Source organism: Centruroides sculpturatus, unplaced genomic scaffold (genome assembly GCF_000671375.1).
Source record: "Centruroides sculpturatus isolate CEXI.00-Female unplaced genomic scaffold, Cexi_2.0 scaffold436, whole genome shotgun sequence".
Classification (NCBI taxonomy): Eukaryota; Metazoa; Arthropoda; class Arachnida; order Scorpiones; family Buthidae; genus Centruroides; species Centruroides sculpturatus.
This window is the reverse complement of record NW_019384550.1, coordinates 201,028-227,257: the sequence shown is the minus strand read 5'-3', so window position 1 is coordinate 227,257 and position 26,230 is coordinate 201,028. Positions and strand designations below refer to the sequence as shown.

The 26,230-nt window shown below is 30.9% G+C and overlaps 1 protein-coding gene across 1 annotated transcript in view; it reads left to right on the top strand.

Annotated features, from left to right (window-relative positions):
- Window positions 1-26,230, top strand: part of LOC111623639 — a 165,318-nt gene that overhangs the window by 48,263 nt on the left and 90,825 nt on the right. Inside the window, exons 3-5 of the mRNA XM_023366302.1 lie at window positions 3,445-3,533; window positions 12,420-12,724; window positions 14,276-14,337. Of these exons, the coding sequence (XP_023222070.1) occupies window positions 3,445-3,533; window positions 12,420-12,724; window positions 14,276-14,337 (456 nt within the window). The remainder of the gene's footprint in view (window positions 1-3,444; window positions 3,534-12,419; window positions 12,725-14,275; window positions 14,338-26,230) is intronic.

Genomic DNA, 26,230 nt, shown 5'->3' with positions numbered 1-26,230 from the left:
AAAAAAAAAAAAAATGTAACGTAATATATTTTTTAAATAGCTTTAAAATTGAAATGACTAAAGTAAGAGGATTTTAAAGTGGATTTTAATGTAATTATACGTCATTTTTTTATTTATTTTTGAAACAAGAGAATGTCTGCCATATTTTTATATAAATATAGACAAATTGATATCCATAGAATTTATTATATTCTCATATGATCGATTGTTCATTGTATACACGTTTTACAATTTTATTACTTTTTTTGAATCACCCTGTATAAGTTTACAGGAGAATAATGTTAAAGATAACTTGTAAAATCACTTTTCTCTTATGAGAATTTAAAATAGTGAAAGAAAATGCCCGCATCAGTATGCAAAATTTGAGTCGGTGGCTTACTTTATTCTCTCAATAATCCTTAGTTTGTTCTTTATAGGGAATTTTATAGTTTAAACTATGGTTAAAATATCAAAAGTTACTTCTTTTGAGTCATTTTAAGAGCATTTAATAGAATTTAAATATCGAAGTAGATGCGCTTTAACGTTTTATATTCAAGTGTCCGCCGTTATCTCTTGTTATTTGTACAGGTTTCTTAATTGAAGATAAAAGTCTACTAACAAAAAAAATAAAATAAAATAAAATAAAAATAGCTAAATTTACATACTCTTTTATCAGAAATCGCTTTGATCTTCTTAAAATTCAGTTTAAAATAAAGAAAATGAACATTTTAAAGCATAAAAAAACAGCAAGAATTGTTGATGCAATTTTTAAACTTAAGATAAAATTTTCTAAAACAATTTTTAATTTGATGAAAAAAAAAATTGAATTTGTAATACAACATCTCGAAAATGCAATTATTATTATTTTTTTCTATCTTTCTTCCTTTTTCTTTAAGGTAAAAGAAGAAGAAGAAGAAAAAAAAAATTAAATAAAAATAACTCTTTTTTTTGAAATTAAGATGTTTCAACCTTCAAGATTGTTTAAATTTTTCTTTGCATTTTATAGGTTTATTTATTATGCATATGTAAGATCACTTTCAAAAATGTTTCATTATCTGTTCGAGTTGTGCAATTTGTTATTCAAAACGTGAAGAAATGTTGCATATCATTCTAATCCTTTGTGGTTTGAGTGTTCAACGTGATAGCACATCCGCCTTCATCAATCTTTCCTCTCTTGATGACAAGCTTTCACGTTGAAATTCGACGCACTTTGCGGTTTTAAGACATGTCAAGCAGCAAAAATCTTTCAAGAAAAAAAAAAAGAGAGAAAGAAAGAAAAAAAAAGAAATATAGATAATACATTTTTATACATTTTTACAAAAAAAAATTCCTCGACTAAATCCATAAAAACTACGAAGAAATGTAATTTTACGTATCATCTTCTTACATCTAAATTCATCTTCGTGTTCCTGTACTGAATCTACTTAGTAACAAAGAAAAAAATTAAAGCAATTTGTGAATAAAATATTAATTAAAAATTATAATTTTATAAATTAAACGTATGGTTTTTATGATTTTTAGAAGAATGGACATAATTGCGATCCATCAAATCACTTCATTTTAATATAAATTTCTGAAGTGTATAACGAGCTTAAGACATCATTATAATATATAATTCTGCTTAAATTGATAAATTAGAAAGTGTAAAAAATCTATAGAAACTTAAATGAAAGGATTACGTTTGCATTTACAACATTTACAAGAGCTTAAACTATTTAAGAACTGTACTAGAGTTTAACGATGCATAAGTTAAACATTAAAAAAAAAGTTATTTTAATAAGTAGTANGAGTCGGTGGCTTACTTTATTCTCTCAATAATCCTTAGTTTGTTCTTTATAGGGAATTTTATAGTTTAAACTATGGTTAAAATATCAAAAGTTACTTCTTTTGAGTCATTTTAAGAGCATTTAATAGAATTTAAATATCGAAGTAGATGCGCTTTAACGTTTTATATTCAAGTGTCCGCCGTTATCTCTTGTTATTTGTACAGGTTTCTTAATTGAAGATAAAAGTCTACTAACAAAAAAAATAAAATAAAATAAAATAAAAATAGCTAAATTTACATACTCTTTTATCAGAAATCGCTTTGATCTTCTTAAAATTCAGTTTAAAATAAAGAAAATGAACATTTTAAAGCATAAAAAAACAGCAAGAATTGTTGATGCAATTTTTAAACTTAAGATAAAATTTTCTAAAACAATTTTTAATTTGATGAAAAAAAAAATTGAATTTGTAATACAACATCTCGAAAATGCAATTATTATTATTTTTTTCTATCTTTCTTCCTTTTTCTTTAAGGTAAAAGAAGAAGAAGAAGAAAAAAAAAATTAAATAAAAATAACTCTTTTTTTTGAAATTAAGATGTTTCAACCTTCAAGATTGTTTAAATTTTTCTTTGCATTTTATAGGTTTATTTATTATGCATATGTAAGATCACTTTCAAAAATGTTTCATTATCTGTTCGAGTTGTGCAATTTGTTATTCAAAACGTGAAGAAATGTTGCATATCATTCTAATCCTTTGTGGTTTGAGTGTTCAACGTGATAGCACATCCGCCTTCATCAATCTTTCCTCTCTTGATGACAAGCTTTCACGTTGAAATTCGACGCACTTTGCGGTTTTAAGACATGTCAAGCAGCAAAAATCTTTCAAGAAAAAAAAAAGAGAGAGAAAGAGAGAAAAAAAAAGAAATATAGATAACTTTATACATTTTTACAAAAAAAAAATTCCTCGACTAAATCCATAAAAACTACGAAGAAATGTAATTTTACGTATCATCTTCTTACATCTAAATTCATCTTCGTGTTCCTGTACTGAATCTACTTAGTAACAAAGAAAAAAATTAAAGCAATTTGTGAATAAAATATTAATTAAAAATTATAATTTTATAAATTAAACGTATGGTTTTTATGATTTTTAGAAGAATGGACATAATTGCGATCCATCAAATCACTTCATTTTAATATAAATTTCTGAAGTGTATAACGAGCTTAAGACATCATTATAATATATAATTCTGCTTAAATTGATAAATTAGAAAGTGTAAAAAATCTATAGAAACTTAAATGAAAGGATTACGTTTGCATTTACAACATTTACAAGAGCTTAAACTATTTAAGAACTGTACTAGAGTTTAACGATGCATAAGTTAAACATTAAAAAAAAAGTTATTTTAATAAGTAGTATATTAATTATGGAATATTTTACACGTATTTTATGGAAATTTTCTTTAATAAAAGTAATTTATTCCAATATTAAATAGAAATAAAAATAAGTTTATTATTATTTTACCATAAGAAGTACGAAGAATATTTGCTGTAAAAATGTTCATTTTTATACTAAATTTTGGCCATTTTCGATGGCCCATTATGTATTTTTTTAATAATTATTAATTCTATAACTTTTAAACCGTAAATTCATTTAAAATTTTCGAGAATTTATTGCTTTTTTTTCTAAAATTTGTAGATATTATATTGGTTCTTCGATCCATACATGCGAATGCTTACCAAATTTTGAAGGAGAACAATGCGAAAAGAGAAAAGACATTGCCAAATGTAAGTCGTCTAATTTACTAATTATATAATAAAATTTATAAATAAATATAATTTATTTTTTACTTTATCATAATATACTAGAAAAATCTATATTTATAAAGTGGTATTTGATAAAAGATGCATCAAGAGCAAAGGGATTACCACTTTCCAAGTGGCATTTTAATGTAAAAATTATTAAAAAAATATACCATTTAAATTGATATTTGTTGATTTTCTTCGATTGTCGTTCACAATTAAAGTTTTATTTTCTTTTTTTCTTAAATTTAATACAAAGTTTTTAATTGATTTTAGTCGTTTTTAAAGGAAAGAATTGCTGAAGAATTTTCCAATAATTTTTTTGTTTTTTCCTATAGGAATGAGTCGTTACAATGTTCTCGATCATGTCAAAAATAATGATTAATCGCTTGATATGAAACGAATTTTCATGTAACGTTTGTATTAAGTCTATCAATTTATCTATAAAATTAACTTTTATTTGTTTTGATACTCATTTTTAGACTCGACGTTCTTCGATTTTCTTTTCTTATTTATTTATTTTTCTCGTATTTTTGCATTCATTTTTCATTAAAAATAACTACGTCTAGATCAAGAAATCAAGTAAAAAGAAGGAAAAAAAATTAAGTAATTTCCAATTCTGATGATGGATACATCATTTTAGATTCAAAGATGTTATCAAGAGTAGAAAGACAGTAATCAATTATCGATTTTTGTCTTCATTATAAGCCGTATCAAGTTAAATGATTTTTGAATGAAAGTATTTGATATTCAAGTAATTATAGGTTATAAACTTAGTTTATTTAATAAAATACTTCAAGATTAATTTATAAAAGATGGGAAGATATATTAAAATTATATTTAATTTTTAAATTTCGTATAATATTTTGTGGTAATCTGGAGGAAAGTCTTTTATCGTGTACGCGATTTGAATATAAAATCTCGAGTTCTACATTTGAAAGAGAAGTCTTTATTCGCTCCTTTCTTGGAATATAAATGATTATCTTTTAATCACTAAAAGTTTTAATTCGATTTTAAAATCTTCATTCACTCCAAATGTTCTTAAGACACGTGAGAAAGATCTTACAAAGTATCTTTTCATAAGCTTATATGAAGCTTATCATCGTCCTTAAATCATCATCATTCTTCATTCATTTTCCTTTCTTGTATAAGAATGAAGATTGCTAAAGATTTGCATCTCATCGTATTCATAATTACTATTACTGTATTATGTAAAAAAAAAATGTAACGTAATATATTTTTTAAATAGCTTTAAAATTGAAATGACTAAAGTAAGAGGATTTTAAAGTGGATTTTAATGTAATTATACGTCATTTTTTTATTTATTTTTGAAACAAGAGAATGTCTGCCATATTTTTATATAAATATAGACAAATTGATATCCATAGAATTTATTATATTCTCATATGATCGATTGTTCATTGTATACACGTTTTACAATTTTATTACTTTTTTTGAATCACCCTGTATAAGTTTACAGGAGAATAATGTTAAAGATAACTTGTAAAATCACTTTTCTCTTATGAGAATTTAAAATAGTGAAAGAAAATGCCCGCATCAGTATGCAAAATTTGAGTCGGTGGCTTACTTTATTCTCTCAATAATCCTTAGTTTGTTCTTTATAGGGAATTTTATAGTTTAAACTATGGTTAAAATATCAAAAGTTACTTCTTTTGAGTCATTTTAAGAGCATTTAATAGAATTTAAATATCGAAGTAGATGCGCTTTAACGTTTTATATTCAAGTGTCCGCCGTTATCTCTTGTTATTTGTACAGGTTTCTTAATTGAAGATAAAAGTCTACTAACAAAAAAAATAAAATAANTTGACTGGATGCTGTGGAGCAATTCTCTCTCTCTCTCTTACTTATAAATTTTAATATTAAACTTAAATATTTATAAATGAAATAAAATCTTATTAATATCGATTCATTCGCTATTAACTGAATTAATTTTTATGTTTTTAATTGATTTATTTTATATCATATTTAAAAATATAATACAGTATATAATCAAGAGGAAACATTACAGACTTTATAACAGTTAATTAATTATAATATTAGATGCTGTTTCAGAATAATTTTATATTAATAATAATAATTATTTTTTTTTATAAACCATAACATTGTAGGTAAAACAAGGTTCCTCATAGGTTTTAAAATTTCCGATAAGAATAAGGATTATTTACAAGTGGCTGACAAGCAACTAAAGAAAGAAATTGAAAATGCAGTGAGTACTAACCTGTGAGTTCTAAAAAACATAGATAATGGTACAGTATTTATTAATAACCCATAAACACTTTCGTATTCTAAATATATATATAAATATATATGCTTTATGATTATGGCGAGGTGGAAAAAAAAATGTTATACAGTCGACCCCCTATAAGACTGTAGATAATTCCGTTTTATATGAATTTCATGTTGTACGAGTCACTTAGATTTTACAAATTCGTGTGCCGAGCTGTGAACGGCTCATGTATTTGTAAAATCTAAGTGACTCGTACAACATGGAATTCATATAAAACGGAATTATCAACAGTGTTATAGGGGGTCGACTGGTATTTCAATATTATTGCATTTTAATTAAATAAGTTCAATATTTAAAATATTCAATACAGAGAAAATAATATTAAGAAATGAATCCTGTTTAATTTTAATTGTTTTTTATGATTACAAAAATGAAACCTCTCGTTAACCAATTCTTTCGACTTATTTCTTAAGCCATTTTACACCTCTGTTTACCCATCAATTCAAACAAATCATCAATTTTTATGCCAATTCCTGAAAAGTAATCGATTCTGGAATTCATTTTCTCATTACTCCACATGCACTGAGTGCGTGTAGAATTATGAAACATGCACTCAGTGCATGTGGAGTAATGAAAAATGATGAATGCAATTCCTCAAGTCGGATGCCGCTGCCAATTATAGACGTTCTTAAATAGTCTATTATTAAAATCTTCGATCACGCCATCGATGAATGGAGTTTTTTGGGGTTTTCTTCGCGTGTCTTGTTTCCATTGACATTTGTAAAATTTGAGCACAATAAACAACTTTTGATGTAAAGACACTGTTTTACTTCTTCACATATTATGTCTTATCCGCCCCTATCCCGTGTACAGTAGTACCCACACAATCCATTAGCAGGACTGTAAATTTTGTCTTCTTTGGTGTAGTCTCAATTCATCCTTGTTGCTGAGTCCAGCGTTTCGGACTTTTTCACCTGGACTTGGCATTCTTTTCTTCCGACGAACACGCTTTTGAGGTTCCAAATCGATTTTGAGCTCAGTACACTTCTCTTCCACAAACTTTAGATCGCCATCGATGACTTCGTTCCTATTATCTGTCAGAAACTTGATCAACGCCCTCAACTTTTGAGCACAATCCCGTAAATTTAGTCCCTTTTTCTGTAAGTAGCAGAGAGTATCGTTGATTTCAACCAAAATTGGCGCCCAAAAACCAAGAAATGCGATGAATGTGAACGACCGCACGGCGAACAAAACTAATCCTGCATCTGATCTTATGTTGGTATTTTCGTCAGTACCAGTCAGTTGTTCCAAAACATCCAATATCTCACCGAAAATACAGCTTCACCGCTTTAACAACATATCCTCTGGCACTCCAAGCGATGCGTTGAGGTAGAAAAGAATGTGTACAAACGTTCAAGAGTCACGAAGAAAGTTATTGAATTAACTTCAGCATGAACGGCATGAAGACCGGCCAAGTTCAGACTATGCAACAAACTTGGCCTTCGGATTAATTTCGGAAATGCGTTTTTGGACGCCATTGTACTTTCAGGAATAGTTCATCTTGCTCTTGACCTAACGTTTCGCTTCCAGCTACAAACTGATTGATATTAAACATAAGCACCATATTGAACTTTAGAACCCGGCAGCATATAAATTGATAGTGAATTGGGTAATAATATGACAGAATTTGCTTTAAGGCCACAATCGAAGACATTTATACTAATGAGAAAATGGTTTATAGTTTCCCTATTGCACAAGTATCATCTCATTTTGTCCTATACACACGTAGAAAATCATTGAATCTCCCAGAAAGGAAATAATAGAAAATCAATAAATTTCTTTTATATTTATTGATTTTCGATTATTTTTTGGTTCAGATTCAATAAAGTTCTTTTTTTCTTTCTGTTTCTTTCTCATATTTCCATTTAAAAAAAGAAAAATCATAGCATATGTTACTTAATGGTTTGACTGGATGCTGTGGAGCAATTCTCTCTCTCTCTTTCACCCTCCCCATAGTNATAAATTTTAATATTAAACTTAAATATTTATAAATGAAATAAAATCTTATTAATATCGATTCATTCGCTATTAACTGAATTAATTTTTATGTTTTTAATTGATTTATTTTATATCATATTTAAAAATATAATACAGTATATAATCAAGAGGAAACATTACAGACTTTATAACAGTTAATTAATTATAATATTAGATGCTGTTTCAGAATAATTTTATATTAATAATAATAATTATTTTTTTTTATAAACCATAACATTGTAGGTAAAACAAGGTTCCTCATAGGTTTTAAAATTTCCGATAAGAATAAGGATTATTTACAAGTGGCTGACAAGCAACTAAAGAAAGAAATTGAAAATGCAGTGAGTACTAACCTGTGAGTTCTAAAAAACATAGATAATGGTACAGTATTTATTAATAACCCATAAACACTTTCGTATTCTAAATATATATATAAATATATATGCTTTATGATTATGGCGAGGTGGAAAAAAAAATGTTATACAGTCGACCCCCTATAAGACTGTAGATAATTCCGTTTTATATGAATTTCATGTTGTACGAGTCACTTAGATTTTACAAATTCGTGTGCCGAGCTGTGAACGGCTCATGTATTTGTAAAATCTAAGTGACTCGTACAACATGGAATTCATATAAAACGGAATTATCAACAGTGTTATAGGGGGTCGACTGGTATTTCAATATTATTGCATTTTAATTAAATAAGTTCAATATTTAAAATATTCAATACAGAGAAAATAATATTAAGAAATGAATCCTGTTTAATTTTAATTGTTTTTTATGATTACAAAAATGAAACCTCTCGTTAACCAATTCTTTCGACTTATTTCTTAAGCCATTTTACACCTCTGTTTACCCATCAATTCAAACAAATCATCAATTTTTATGCCAATTCCTGAAAAGTAATCGATTCTGGAATTCATTTTCTCATTACTCCACATGCACTGAGTGCGTGTAGAATTATGAAACATGCACTCAGTGCATGTGGAGTAATGAAAAATGATGAATGCAATTCCTCAAGTCGGATGCCGCTGCCAATTATAGACGTTCTTAAATAGTCTATTATTAAAATCTTCGATCACGCCATCGATGAATGGAGTTTTTTGGGGTTTTCTTCGCGTGTCTTGTTTCCATTGACATTTGTAAAATTTGAGCACAATAAACAACTTTTGATGTAAAGACACTGTTTTACTTCTTCACATATTATGTCTTATCCGCCCCTATCCCGTGTACAGTAGTACCCACACAATCCATTAGCAGGACTGTAAATTTTGTCTTCTTTGGTGTAGTCTCAATTCATCCTTGTTGCTGAGTCCAGCGTTTCGGACTTTTTCACCTGGACTTGGCATTCTTTTCTTCCGACGAACACGCTTTTGAGGTTCCAAATCGATTTTGAGCTCAGTACACTTCTCTTCCACAAACTTTAGACCGCCATCGATGACTTCGTTCCTATTATCTGTCAGAAACTTGATCAACGCCCTCAACTTTTGAGCACAATCCCGTAAATTTAGTCCCTTTTTCTGTAAGTAGCAGAGAGTATCGTTGATTTCAACCAAAATTGGCGCCCAAAAACCAAGAAATGCGATGAATGTGAACGACCGCACGGCGAACAAAACTAATCCTGCATCTGATCTTATGTTGGTATTTTCGTCAGTACCAGTCAGTTGTTCCAAAACATCCAATATCTCACCGAAAATACAGCTTCACCGCTTTAACAACATATCCTCTGGCACTCCAAGCGATGCGTTGAGGTAGAAAAGAATGTGTACAAACGTTCAAGAGTCACGAAGAAAGTTATTGAATTAACTTCAGCATGAACGGCATGAAGACCGGCCAAGTTCAGACTATGCGACAAACTTGGCCTTCGGATTAATTTCGGAAATGCGTTTTTGGACGCCATTGTACTTCCCGCTCATTATCGCAGCATTGTCATACCCTCGGCCTCTACAATCCATAATATCCAATCCGTCTTCCTTCAGCTTATTGAGAATAATTTCTGTGATGTTTTCCGCGTGCATGTCTTTTGAGTCTATAAAATCTATAAATGGCTCCTGAACAGTCACCGAAGTACCTTCAAAAACGACGTACCTCAGAATTTGCGAGGTTTGGTCGATGAGAGAGAGATCAGAAGTAAAAAATTATGGCAAAATACTTTGCTTTCTTCACTTTTACGATGATCTTATTTCTGACATGGCTTGCCAGAAGCCGAATAAACTCTTTTTGAACTTCAGGCGATAGATATGACGTTTGTTTAGGACCTGACCTCACGTTCAGAACATGTTACCTAAGCACTGGATCATCATCTTCTTCTTGCAGGTGTTAATATGGAGATTATAGCTTAAATAGGCTCTTTCTCCGATAGACTTGTGTATGATCGCTATGCGACCGATGAGCCAGCCGTACCTGAACGGCCTAATCGCGCGCGCGGGAAATAATGCCTTCCGGGAAAACTTTTATGGGGAACTGGCATCCTATTCAGTCGTTATTGGCAAGGAGAAAACCCGGAAAACTCCAAGCAGCCAGCCTGTCCGACCGTGGCGCGAACCCACGACGAACCTCCCAGTCTTTAGGGTTTGGTCACCACTACGATGAGCGGCAACGGAGACCACTCGCCCACTGGTGGGAGCAAGCACTGGATCATATTTTGACAACAGCTGCATAAGTTCCAGAAAGTTCCCCTTGTTGTCACTGGTTTCATCTTCTCGGTGGCCTCCTAGTGCAAGGTTTTGTTTGGCAAAAAATCGAATAATATTTAGTATTCTTGTCAGAATTTCCTTCCATTTTACTTGCTGATTCTTGATCAATTGCTGCGTTTGCACGTATATTGTTGCATCTTTTTTGTTCCGAGTTCTGATTACGAGTTCTGATTCCGAGTTCTTTCCATGTCTTGGAGCATTCAACATGGCGTTTGCTCGACTCGTGATTGGAAACCTTTGGGTAAAGTTTCCACTAGCAGCTGAAACCATTGGTCGAACTGAATCCAGATTCAGTGTCCTCATTTTTTTTTCGAATCGAACAACACGCAGCAGAAGCAAAACAGTGCTCTTTTCGCTGGCGATCAAGGATCTCAAAACATTTTTTTCCGTTCGGCATTTTGCGGTAGAACCATTCCTTTGTCAAATCCAATGTCCGTATAAGTTTGTCCAGTTTTGATGGTTTCTTGAGCGGCGCTTTTACATGTCGCATACAACATAGATATGTAAGTAATTCGTAAAAGGCAGTTATAATAATTTCAGTGTCTTGAGTAACGTACAACAAGTGACAACTACTCACCTGTTTTATGTCAGTGTCAGTCAATGCTCATCTAGTTTTCAGATATCCAGTGGGGGGTTGGAAAAAGTTGGCGGAAACCGGGGTCAAGGCAGGGTCAAAGGCGAAAGGCGAATAGTCGTGTTCTGTTAGGAAGGAAATTTTCAAAACCTTTAAATTATCATACTTGAAATTTTAAATGAATGTCAAATGTATACGTCGACAATTAAAATGATTGAATTGAATGGAATCGTACAGTCAACGCCGGATCAGCACTCCCACAAGGTGGTGCTGATGTTTGGTCAACACACGAGTAACAAATAACTACATAAAAATAGTTGCATGGGACAATGGACAAATGTTGTTCGTTAGTTTCTTTTATATTTGCAGAATAGGCTAGATACAAGTCATGAATTTTCTGTTGTTAAGTGATACTGAAATTTGGATGGAAGATTGAGTATGGATGTGGATTAGTGTTACCACCCGTCCGGTTTTTACCCGGACAGTCCGGGAATTGATTCACTGTCCGGATGAACTATTAATTTTGTCCGGGAATATCGTAGAAATTGTGAAATTACGATGAAACAAAGTTCTTGCAAATATTTTTACAAATTTAACTATTTTAACTGCGAAAGAACTCGCACTCACAAACTCATCTACAATTCTGCCATGTTAGTCAGTTTATTCTGACGTGTGGCGCAACCTTTCAAATAGAGCTAAGTTATCTGTACCTGTTCTTTCTTAATTTATGTTACTTACATTACTCCTACGCAAGTCCCTAGTCCCTAACTCTGACTGATTTACAACCGGCATGAACGTTATTCTTCGCATTGTAAAATGACATTGCGCATGCGTCAGGAACTTCTGTTTGAACAAACCTGACCTGCTATCTGGGTCGGCAATTTTGAAAAGGTGGCAATACTAAGCTGGATGTTGATTTTTTTTTATGGATACGGCAATGCAACACATGGGCAATCTGCCTAGGGAGAATGCCTTCCGGGAGGCCTTTTTAAGGGAAACAGGCCCCTATTTAAGTGTTACAGACATGGAGAAAACCCAGAAAACTCCACATGGCCGGCCCGTCTAAGTGAGGCGCAAACCCACGATCGAACTCCCTGTGTTCAAGGAACAAAGACTGCCTGGCCAATGGTGGGCATCCAGCTTGTTCCTTTTCCCTCAGGAGAAGTTGATACTTCTAATTGTAATCCGATTTGTTTTTTCCCCCTCCATTTAAAGTTTTTTCCATTCTTCTCTCTTTATGTGCTGTAGCCACTAAGAAAACTTATTTAATTATATCTATCATGGGTCCAGCCAAGCCAACAATGGTGGCTGCTAAGTGATGAGGGACGGGACCCAATATATCTGGAATGGACTGATTATGAAATTTCCTGGAATTGCTTGTCCAGATTCAATCCTGGGTCCCCTTAGCGATAGGCTGATGTCATCTGGCTGTCTCCTTCTCCTCCTCCTCCTCCTCTTCATCATCATCATCTTCAAAGGAATGAAAAAAAATATGTCTAAATTTGTTGGTTTTATTTTGTTCACCACTTTTTCAAGTTGGTGTTTTTTTTCAAACTGTTCGGAATTTGTTGCTCTGAAAATTGGCAACCTAAGCACCATTTTGTATGTATGGAAATTGACGGTAAGACAATTGTAAAAATTGTATATTCATTTAATTCTTGTAATACCTATGTGGATATTTATCGTAAGAGTTGATTCAGATTATTGTTTCCAGAGCCAGAACAATGATGACATTCTCTTCTGTTATTATTTATCAATCAATCTTTTTCTAGATCTTATCTTCAGCTGAAATTTCTTCTTAATTGGAGATAGATTGGCTGAAAGTAAGATCAACTATCTATTAGCTTCAAGAATAAATTAATCTAATTCTATAAAACAGGAGCTTCCATTTTTATGAAATGTATTAGAAATTTTTTTTTATAAAATTTTAAAATATTCACTTTAGAGATCATCATCTTTTCAAAATGTTTTAAAATTAATTATTAAATGTACTGGTCTAATTTGTTTTGAAGTATATAATTGTAATTTTATTACATCATTCATGTTTGATGTTAATTTTTAGCATTAAAATAGGCCTGTAGTTTTTTAATATGATTGCCAAATGTTTTAAGTCTATTAATATTATTACAATAACATGTAAAAAGATAACGTTTTATTAATCCATCTTCATTAGTGTCAGTGTCAATTTATTAATCTAGCTAACATTGAACATACAAACATTTTGATTAAACAAAGTAATTATTATCTTATAAAAGTATGATGGTTTCTAAAGGAAAATCCACTCTATGAAATACTGGTAAAGAAAAAGACAGATGCAATTTAATCACAGAATAGAAAATAAGATCATTATAATTTGTTTTTTATTGTAAATTATGAAGTTATGAATCAACAGTCAAAAAGATTGTCACATAATTCAATGAATAGATGCAATTTCTATATTATTGGATTTTGCAATTAGTAGAACTGGTGCAAAGAGTAAAGAGAATCTTTAATCAAAACATAAATTCTGCTGATCTTTTTGTTTACAACTGGAATAGAGTAGTTAATACTTGCCATTTGTTTATCTGGTTAACATTATGACTCATAAATTGGATACTTTATTCATAATTGTTCTTATCTATTTTAATCATTCTTCATTAAAACAATTGCTAGATAAAAATATATAAAGCTATAATTATAACTGATTCTGTTTCAAATTTAAAATTTTCTTACCAATTAATTAAAGATGTAATCATAACAGAAAAATAATCAAGATTCTAGATTATTTTGCATACATCCATCATTATTACAAGTGTAAAATGTAATTAAATAAATTTTGTGTAATGATATTTCTCAGGAAGCTGAAATGTTATATGAACAAAAATCAATTATACAATTTATAAATAATTCATAAAATCTTTGTCCTGATTACATTATAAATATCCATTTCACATTATTTTTAAAGCATATGTGATATAATTTTTTTCAGGATTCTTTATCTAAATTTTGTACTATTTTTTTTTTAAATAAAACATTTATTATTAATTCTGTAGTATAGTTTTACTGTTAAATAACTAGATGTAGTTTGTAATGTTCTGAAAGCTTTTATGACTTTCGTATTTAAAAAACCGTACTTGTATTAAATTAAAATTTAAGTCTTGCATAAAAATAATAAATATGTTTCATGTTCCAGTTGTCAAAATTATTTAATGCTGGATCTGTACAAACTGAGAACTTAACAGTTTTGAGCATTAAGTAAGTCAGTTTAAATTTTGATTATTTAATTAATAGTATTAACTAATTATGTATATATGTAGGGGAGACCATTCTATATCTAGACACTTTTTGGTTTACAATCATTTGTTATGAATTAAGGCTAATAGAGAACAAACTTAATTATACTCAGTCACAGCACTGTCCATTGTACAACTTTTGAAGCTGCTACTTCATTAATATCAAAAATGGATTTTCCGAAAAAACTTTTCAAAAATGGCACATCATCCAATTGTGAAAGAGGGTGCTATATGACCAGACAGTGGCATTCTACCTTTGGACATAAAGATTTCGAGCCAAAATTTATTTAAGAGCATAAGCTACACATGCCAATAATAAATATCTATGAAAAATTTTTCCTTGCAAGACATGTGACAAGAAGTTTGTCATCAGATGCAAATTCATCCTGTATATCTATTCAGGCAATACTTTGTCAATGGCATTTTGAAGATCTGTACCCACCTAGAAAACGTATTAATAAAGCCAGATTTGTATGCAAGTGCTTGTTTTTCTCATCAAATGTTATGTCAAAACCTCTACAGAAACACAATTTGGGTGTAAGTCGATCATATTAAGGTCATCCAATGATACACATTTTGTATGCATTTATGAGATTTTACTACATATTTGATAGATTTGACCATTTTCAGGACAAAAGTGTTTTATAAACTTTATGGCTTGTGTGAATGATTGCAAGTGCTATTTTTTTCAATTAAGCTATAATCTTTTTCTGTTATCTGTGCAGTGAATCTTTTTTGTGCATTTACAGTTCCTGTCAGAAATAACACTCTGCAATTTAATTACAAATGACTGCAAAATTAAAATGTTTTAAATTTAAATATCTAATTCACATTCTTTAAACACAATCATCTTCAAATAACTTGTAAACAACTGTATATATATAGAAATAAGTTTAATAATGATCAATTAGATAGTGTAGAAAGTCATAAAATTTCATTGAACATGTAATTTTATTCATAATTTATTTGATTGTGCACATCTTACCTGAAATATTATTCTAATATGTATTTTGTCCCTATGTGTCAGTTATTGTTGCATGTTTATTCCCTCCCACATAAACAGTGTGACGTAATAGATATTAGTAAGATTAAGTAAAATATAAATACATTTCAACCTAAAAATTTTAGCATATATCACCGGTGCTTTTAACAGGCAATAATGTGCATATAACAGTGCACATATCTGACACTTTTACCTGCATATATATACAAATATATTGCATTTTTAAATTTATATAAATCAATCCTGTACTTCTTAATGATGTAAATATATCTCTTAATTAAAAATGATTGTTTTAAAATATTCAATGTTGATGCAAGCCTGTTGAAATATAAACAAAATTCATGTCAGTGGATGCATTTGCTAGTGGAATTGTATGTATTGTCTGGTTGTGGAAATGGAATGTGTTTTTTGATGTATAATAGTGACTCTTGATTTGACAACAATATAACAGGGATCTGCACACACCCAATAGACTTATTTCTTCAAAGGTTGATTGCTGCAAAACATGCTGACTGAGCATCTTACAAGTATTGCCTGAAAAAATTAAATAAAATTCATGAAATTGGTTATTTACCATTTTCTATGTCCACATGGTTATCCCCATCTTGCTGAAATTCATGCTGCAGATTCAGTACATGGATGCCACTTAGCAGTAAACTCAGGATTTCTTTATGAGTTATACATTGCAAAGTATAAATTGCCCATGGTGGAACTGTCCATACATGGAATAATCTCCCCTACATTTAAAAAATATATATATCTATTTTTTAAAACTATATATTAATAATTTATTAAATTTTATTAGTTTTAATCATGAGAATATATGACATTAGATCATTTGATATTGTTATTGCAGTTTAAACTTTAAATTATAATTTCTGTAATTCATTTTTTTGAAATTCTATATGATAATACTTTTGTTGTAATAAAAGTAAAATTATTTGATATTTTGATGCTTTTCATTTCATATAATTGAGTTATTACATGATTAATGTAGTCTATACAGTTCCACAAATTTGTAATGTATTATTGCTTGTATTTTGGAATATAAAAGTTCAGAAACATTACACGTATAATCAATAGCCAGAAGAAAAAAAAATAGAAGAAAGCAAAAGTTTTCATTCATATTGAATGAGCATTGTCATGCTGATGATGCCTGTTCAATACGGGTGAAAATTTTTGCTTTCTTCTGTTTTTTTTTTTTTTTTGTTTTGCTAGATATTGGTTATATGTGTAATGTTTATTTATGTATACCCAGTTTGATAAGTTAATTAAAGAAAAGTTCAAATTTCTGTGTCTAATTCTTCAGTTTATAATTCTTTAAATTTTAATTATTTTTAGCTTTATAATTTTTGATTTTAGAATCCTATTCAGTGTTAGTTCTGTAATGGTTTTCCTAAATACTGATGTTGCATCTTTCCTGATATGAGACTGGAGAAAAATGAATATGGGAGAGGCATAATAGATGTTTATTGGTAAAGTTGGCAACTTTATTCCTAACATCTCCTATGGCTTCTTGTATATTTATGACTGTTACTGCTTTATTTATGTATTGTTTATTCACTTCTCTTCTTTTCTGTTGTATGGAGTAAATAGAAAGAGATCTTTATACATAGACTATGTTGTCTATACTTGATATTAAGGATTGTTTTTGTTATGTTTAGTGTCATTTCTTTATCTTTATAACTGTTGATATTTGTTCAGAACCATTATAATCAATGATATAACTGTCTTATATGTGACTTTCTGCTCATAGCTATTCATTATACTTGAAGAAAATGCAGAAGATTATTACTGCATGTTACATAAACTAATAAGTGAATTTGAATGAAGAATTGAAAATTAAGTTTTATGATAATTTATCATAAATAAAAACATTTTTATTTAATAAATCATAACTGTAATAAATTAAATACAAGAACTTAATTTAATTACATTTATATTTATAATTTAATTTTAAAATATTATTTATGATTTGATATTTTAATTTGTATTTTAATGTTTATCAATGCATTTCAGAATTGAAAGATTTTAACTCATTTTAAAAATTTAAAACACTTGTTAAAAAGTTGATTTGTGAATTATAACAAATATACAGTACTTTATAATAAAATTCAAACTTTATATTAATGATAGTCTACATAACAACAGTCATTATATTTTTATTGCAAGTAAAAAATTTAAACTTGAAAAGTAAATTATTTAAATTTGATTATCTTGCAATTACAAACCTAATATGTTAATGCTGTTTCTATTTAGTTTAACATTAAAAAATTTTGATAAATAATTTGAAATATAATCAAGAGAATTATATATAATTTGACAATAAAAGTATTCTAATTTAATTGTAATCTTCACTAAGAAATTAAATTAATTGTATACCAGGGAATCAAATCACCTCTTGTTGAATTTTGTACATTTGTATATAATAAACGATAAGAAAAATTCGGCTATACAGGTATACCTCGCCTTACGTCAGTAATTGGTTCCAGGAAAACGACTTAAGTCGAAAAACGACATAAGTCGAATTTACTTGTCTCCGAATCTACTTGTCACTAGGCTAAACTATAAATTACTATTCCCAGTTCTGTATTTTATTTATTAATGCATTTTTAATAATATATGGTTAATAAGAATCTATTTTAAGCTTACAAACAAATAAATTTATGAATGCATGTACTGTACTGTAAATACAGTACATACTTGTAAATGTGTATATTTTAATATGATTTTATGTGCTTTAAACGCTTTTCTAGTGATATTACAACTTCAATATTTGTGGCGGACGGACGTAAAGTCGAATAAAATGACTTAAACTTGATTTTTATTTTTTCGTATACTTTTTTGACAAACGACGTATAATCGGGAACGACGTAAGTCGAGGTATACCTGTATTGGAGTTCATTCTAATAACAGTTTTTCTCAAGCGCTTGCTTGAACTGTTTGAGAAAAATTATTATTAGTGTGAACTCCAATATATCATAATTTTTGTTATTGTTATATTTTTAAGAACTTTGAGTTGTTTCTCGATATATAATAAATGTACAACAACTTAACCATAATTATGATATATCTTTGACATGTTCATGCATTTATTTTTTGTTACTTTATTTACATACAATTATTCTGTATATTATTTAAAACTTTTCAATTATTATTATCAGATCTAAGAAAACAAGTTAATGTAATGCTAAAAGCTAATTAGTAAATACCCTTGCAATGAAACTGATGATTTGTGTTGTGATTATGGAACAAAAACAAATTTTATATATCAATTATATGCCTTTATGTCCTTATCTAATGTTTATTACGTAATTTGTCTACAAGGACTTATTTTATTATTAGGACTTATTTTACTGGTGACATGGTTCTGCAATTTAAGAAAACATATCAGAAAAAAAAACTCTTTATTTTTCACCTGTCAGACTGCTTTTTCTGATATGGTTTATTAAATTGCAGAACCATGTCACCAGTGTAATAAGTCTTAGTAATAAAATAAGTCCTTGTAGACAAATTATGTAATAAATTTTATATATTTTAACAGATTAATTTCCTTTCTTTTAACAGTAATATTTAATAATTGAAGACATGAGTGGATGAAGATGTTTTGATATAATCATTCAAAAAATAATTGTTTTGTATGAATTAAGGTGTATTGTATCAAAATATGTGCCTCACATACTTCCATCAAAAATCTCAGAAATTAAAATTAAATTTTAATGTAATACTGCCTACAATACACTATTTTGTGGATATATTTACACTTAAATAATTGTGTAGTAAAAACTTGAACATGAATTCACTCAAAACTTAGAAAACCTTCATCACACATGTCTTTAATTATTTTATATGTACAGTACTGTACAGTACATCAACAAAACTCCACACATTTATTTCTTAATTTTTTCAAAGATCTTAAACATAGTATACAAATAAAAAAAAACTAAAACTTAAATTAAAAATATCAGGAAATAAAGAAGACAAAAAAGATAAAAACAAAAAAATAGAGTTATGAGAGTAAAAGAATAATTCATACACAGACGACAGATTTTGAGTTAATTTCTCACTTGTACTTATGGGAATTCTTTTATTTTCATCAAGTTTATTACATTTAGTGATTTCCTGTAGGTTTAATCACACCAAGCATATTGGGTAACACCATAGTCCTTTTCTACTTGTTTTCTTTCTTTTTAACGAAACTAAGAAAATAATTCACCTCAACTTTACTCAATTCCTTACTCTTCAGTGCATGAATGCTAACTGGATTCTATTTACTCAAACAACTTCACACCATAATCTTCAGCAAACAATTTAGCATTAGATACTAATATTTTCAGACATATTCTAAGTTTATCATTCTTCAACAAAAGATCTCCCTTTGAACAAATTCAGTACCTTCTCCCCTTTTCTTCTTTTTATTCTCATTTTTCTTTTAGAATTTTCTCTCTTGCTTGAACTTTATTCTTTTATATCGGGTTGCCTCTGAGGTTTAATTTCTTGAACAAGAGAGACATCCTGCTGAGAGCCATTAGCAGAAGAGGAATTAGACAGGGAAACAGAAAAAAACAGAACAAAGAACAATTTCGATAGTGACCATACAAGATTACTACAACTTAAATGAATTTAAAATAACTCATTTTTTTTATTTTGATACAAAATAATTTCAAAATAAAAGTCATCAGTAGTTGAGTTCACTTTTAGAATAGAATTTTAATTATACTATTTATTACTAATTTATTTATTAAATACAAAAGCTGCTATTAAATCAAGAAATTTGAAATTCTTTTTAATACTTTGTTAATTTTTCTTATTCAACTTTATTTTAATTTACATAAGTTTTGTTTATCTACATTGATAATAAACAATTAAAAGTAATACAAGAGACAATAAATAAAACTGTATTTTATTTATTCTTTTACACATAAACAATAAAGAGTTTTTCCAAGGAACCACATCACATTCATGAAAATCAAAAAGTATTAGAAATAAACTTCTTGTATATAGAAATCGTAATATTTTTTAGAATAAATTTCATATTCAGGTCTAAAACAGTTGGGAAAAAAACTTTTAAATTTATTAAAAATAATTTGAATATAACTGAAGCTTCAAGATTTAAAGACATTTTGATAATGTTTTTGGTTTTTGACAAAAATAACAATTTGAATGAATTCAGGTTTTTTTATTGCTTTTAATCTGAAGAGAGATTTATTCTCAAATATTTTAAGTTTCTTGCATTTGATTTTTATACATAAGAACACAATTATGTTGTTTTTTTCAACTGCTATTAATTATTAAATAAAATGAGAGATGGTCTTTTAGAAGCCAAACATAGCTTATTAAGTACTTTCAAGATTTCATACTCCATGGTAAGAATTTTCTAAATAATGAATAAAATAATAGTAAGAATATAAAACAAAGATAACAGTTCATAATTAGTGTTGCAATGAATAGTATATTCAGCCTCAGGTCGAATACCGAATATTCGGCCAGGAGCGTGGCCGAATAGCCAAATATTTGGACAAACTATTCGGCTTGATTAATGCACTATGAAAATTGGTGCGCAAACTGCATTATGGCAAGGACCCTGCTCTCTATTGACCCGCTGTCACTACGCTTTGCCAATCGCGTTAATTCTCGGCAGTTGTAGCGGACATACAAGAGCGTTATGGCAGTATGTGATAAATGATGATATCAAATATGGATAACAATGAAATGAACTACACGCAGTGGCATAGCGTAGTGGGGGTGGCCCGCCCCGGGAGGCACTTTTTAGGGGGCAGCAAAATTTCACAATAAATAATAATATCTTGTAAAAATTTGAACCGTTCTAATCTATATTTGCATCACACCTACGATAGTGTTATCATCTGGACAGTCCGGGAATCAGCTCACCGTCCGGGTAATTTCATCTGAGGATATCCAGCGCAACCTGTTAACCTATTTTTTTCTTTTGCTTGTACGATTCAGTCGCATTCATATACACCACCACTATCCAATACAGCTATTTTAAAGAGGTCGCTGCACTATCACAGAATTTTTCATTGCTTGTTCTGTGACAAAACTGAATTTTAGTCTTTTAAATTGAAATACTTAAATAAGGGGGGTTGAAATTTACCTCCTCCCCGGGCAGATGACACCCACGCTATGCCACTGCCTACATGTGTAAATAATGGAAAAAGAACAGAGAAGGACCGCGAAGTTAAAATGTGAAAATAAATATGAAATTGAGTTGATAACATAATCGAACAGGTCGAGGCAGCTTATTGGTGCGAAATTTGTGGCCGTCAATGCCAAACAATTGTTTTTATAGACTTCGGAAAGCTAAATGCTTGTAATGAAAGTCACTTAGCGTGCATAGGTGAAAGCCTGGGGCCATTCGGGCTACCATGCTGTCTGGGATCTGTGAAATCATAACTGTGCCTTATACCGAAGTCCTAGCTGTCTCTTTTCTCTGTTATCACCAGGCTATGAGTCACGTAATTGTAAAATGGGAAATCTATGACGGAAAAGTAACAAATCAAAAGTATCGTGAGCGGGGTATTATGATGTATGCATAGACATACTTGGTCTAGAGCGATAGAGGAAAAAGGAAGGGGAGAGCAAAGACGATCACTTAAAAAGAAGGGTATGCAGTGACAGACCCTCAGATGTGCGATGATTCTCGAACGAATAGGTGTGTACATGTGCTGATCTTTGTAATTATAAATTGTGAATACATGTGATTAATATTATTTTCTTTTTTATTTTGTGCTTGTTATAAGTTATAAATAAATATAAACAAACAACACTACCCGATAACATTAAATCTAAATGCCAAAATGATTAATTTACTCTGCTATTCACACTCAGATTCTTTAACATTATAAAGTCAATACACCTTACTACTGAGAAAGCACATTTATTCATCTAAACAAACGTTTTCAACCCATTTCATGGGCCATCATCAGGTTAAAGATATTCTTTAACCTGATGATGCCCATCAGCAAAAAGTTGGCATTCAAACCGGCGACCCCCTTCAATGGTTATAATTTTGTGGTGTGCCAAAGCGTGCAATCCATATAAAAAGGATTGCATTGGCTATAGTCTCAGCTGAGATGTCCACTACTGGTATGGCTTCTGGCCAACATGAAAATCAATCTATGATTGTGACTAAATAAATAAAACCTTGGCAAGATGGCAAAGGGCCTACTATATCCACATTTATGTGAAAAACAGTGATCGACTTGGCTGTAGGTCCCCATTGCACTGTTAGTGTGTCTTCCCACTTTGACTCTCTGACAAGGGATGCAGGTTTTAGCCCACAATCTGAAATTTTTCCTTACTGATGGCCAAATAAAGCATTTGCTGACCAGATCCACTGAACCCCTTATTTCCGGGTGTGTTAAACCATGTAGGGAATGTAGGGAGTCAAAAAATAGCTGGCAGTACTGTTCAGGTACATAAGGCCTGTATTTACCAGTTGAGATGTCGCATGTCACTTCAATTCCATTTTTGAGGCAAACCTTTTGAAATTTCAGCAAACATATTTGCCACTATTGAGGTTGAGCAAGCTCTTTGTCCACAGCTTATACAGCAGCAATATCTTCCAGGGGTATTTCTGATGGTAGAAAAATAGAGCCAATTCTTGAGCAGACATCTGCTGCTACATTGTCTTTCCCTGGTATGTACCTGATATCTATGGTAAATTGGCCTATGTAATCTAAATGACAGTTGGTGAGGGGATACGTTATCCAAACGCTGCTGGAATGTGTAGGTTAGGGCTTATGATCGGTATATATTGTGAAATTCCTGCCTTCTAAAATGTGGCAGAAATATCTCACTGCTGAATATGCCACTAAGAGTTCACAGTTATATGTGCGATAGTTTGCCTGTGGTTTAGTTAGTGCCTTAAAAAAGAAGCCGAGAGGTTCGAAGATGGAATTATTCTTTTGTCAAAGAACTGCTCCTATTGCAAAGTCTGATTCATCCACCATCAACATTATTGGAAGGTCAGTGGAGGGATGGGCCAAGAGGGCAGCACCTGCTAGTTCTTCTTTGAGTCGTTAAAAGGCTGGGATTGAATCTGGGGTCCATTGCACTTTTTGTTTGTCTTTTTTCCTTGTGTCTTTGCACAAATCAAAGAGAGCTTGTTGCATGCATGCTGTGATGGGAAGTGAACGTCTGTAAAAGTTGACCATCCATAGAAATTTTCGGAGCTGCTCTATGATATCCAGACATGGAAAGTTCCGGATGGTTTGAACTTGTTCAGGCAAGGAAACAATTCCTGCTTGGGAGACGTTATATCCCAGGAAGGAAACTTCTGGCACACCAAAAACACACTTTGAAAGGTTGATGTTGATGGCATGCCTGTGCAGTCTTGTGAACAGTGTTCTTAAATGGAACAAGTACTCTTCCTCTGACTAAAATGCGATGAGAAGGTCATCAAGGTATGAGTAGACAAAGTCTAATTCATGTAAAATATTGTGAATGTATCTTTGAAAGGACTGGGCAGCATTGCATAGTCCAAATTGCAATTTTAAAAATTCAAATAAGCCAAGGGGTGTAATCACAGCCATATTTGGAATATCCTCTGGTGCCACGGGTATGTGGTGGAATGCCTGTACTAGGTCTATTTTAGAAAAGATGGATTTTCCTCTTAGTTTGCAATTGAAATCTTGAAGGTGGGATATCAGGTACCTGTTTGGTATAATAATAGTGTTCAAGGCCCAGTAGTCCCCACAAGGACACCATGAACTATCCTTCTTGGGAAAAAGATGTAGAGGGCTGGACCAGCAACTTTTGGAGGGCCTGAATATTCCCATGTCTTCATGTCTATCATCTGTTGGAATTCCAGCTTTGCCTGTGCAAGATTTGTCTGTGGCTTATTAGGAGGAAATCGTCTCAGCTTAGTAGTGACCGGAGCTCCTGTTGTGATGATTGTATGGTAGACGTTATGGTCACTAACTTGTTGATATGTAGGTTGTTCTTTCAGGAGAATGGGAAACTCCAAGAGAAGCTTGGAATACTTCTGTTGAGGTAATACCATTAGCACAGTTTGCTGATTACTGGTGGTGGTAGTTCCTGAGGTTGATAGGTGAGTGAGATTATCTCTTAAGCACTTATTCTTTAAACCCACAAGAATGCCGAAGTCACTTAGAAAATCTGCTCCTATAATCGGGTTCTGTACATCTGCTAAGGTAAATGGCCAGCAAAATGTTTGTCAGAGTCCAATATTGAGTTTAAGGAGGCATTCCTCATATGTAGGTATCATGGAGCCATTAGCTGCATAAAGTTGACAATTACTGATATGTTCATTTTTCTAGAGCAGTGGAAGGTAAGACAGAGATGGTGTACTAGGAATCTTCACCCAGTGATAGTATCAAAAATAAATAAGTGATTGGATGTTTTCTCTTGTCCCATCTGAGTCACAGAGAGAGTTGGGCTTAGTCGCTTCCCAAGGCTTTCTTGATGAGATATTTAAAAGAACAAGGTGGGACACACTTCTTGGCATTAGCTTTCAATTTGAAGTGATACCAACAAACATCATTACCCTGTAGATTTGGACTGGGAGAATGCCATCGTCTCTCTGAGCATGAGGGAGAATGTGCTTGTAACTTGTGGATCAAAATGGCAAGTTCTGACACAGCTTTCTCCAAACGAGAGTTGATCTGTCTGGTGTGCAGTTGCACCAGTGGTGCAACCGCACATCAGACAGATCACGGAGATACCATTCCCAATTCAGACATTTGTTCAAATGTCTGAATTGGGACTGGTATCTCCGTAATCTTGTCAGGCATAGTGGCCAAGTTACAGAGATTCTCTTGATTGGTCACTAAAACTGAACGAAGGTTGTTAGGCAACCTCTGTAGAAAGAGCGTTCTAAGGAATTCGTCCGTTACTTGCGTACTGGCCAGTGTTCGCATTTCTCTTAGTAGTGCCAAGGGCTTTTTGTCTCCTAGTTTGATTTCTATGAGTAATTTTTTTGCTTTTCTACTTTCTGATTCTTTGAATTCATTGATTAATCATGTTTTTAAGTCCATATAGGGCATGCTCATCAATAGTTGGGATATTAGATCGGCGGCCATTCAGCTATTTCACAGTCAAGCGATCCTAGTACATGATGGTATTTTGTAACCTCTGTTGTGATATTAGAGACAGCAAATTGTGATTCCACTTGTCATACTTTAACATTCTTTCTCTAAAAGGGTGGAATTTTCACTGATACTCGTGCTACCTTGATGGGGTCTTCACTCTTGATCATGATGGAAATATATGACTAATAAAAATACTCACAGAACTGGATAAATAAGTTCTTGTGATCACGTCCTTTGGGTTCTTGACCAAATAAACACAGATTTTAAAAGGTAAAATAAATTTATTATGAGCTCAAGTACAAAGACTGTCACCAGTACCACAACACGTGGTCAGATTGACTCTAGAGGGAGACAAAAGACTAAATCTAGGGGTACAGTAAGGTGTTTCCAGGTTGGCCACAATGTCTTTTGCTTTCAGCAAAAATTTTTAAAAAATATTTTTTGACTAATAGTATGAAAAATCTTGTATTCATAAGTATATAAATGAATTTAATTACATGTAAAGAAAATTTATAATAATTAATAAAGCTGAAATTCTGAAATGAACTTGTCAACTGCATTCATTTGGACTATCACAGATATGAAGGTTGACCTCTATTGTTAATTGAAACATTTGTCTTATTAAAGATTCTGTTGGAAATAAATATCTTGTTGTTATATTGTTTATCACTGTTTTGGTTACAGTTTAGTGTAATTTTCTACTTGGAATTTTTAATTAAATTATATTTGTTTAAGCAATTTATATTTGTTTTAAGCAAAAAAAAAAAAATATATATATA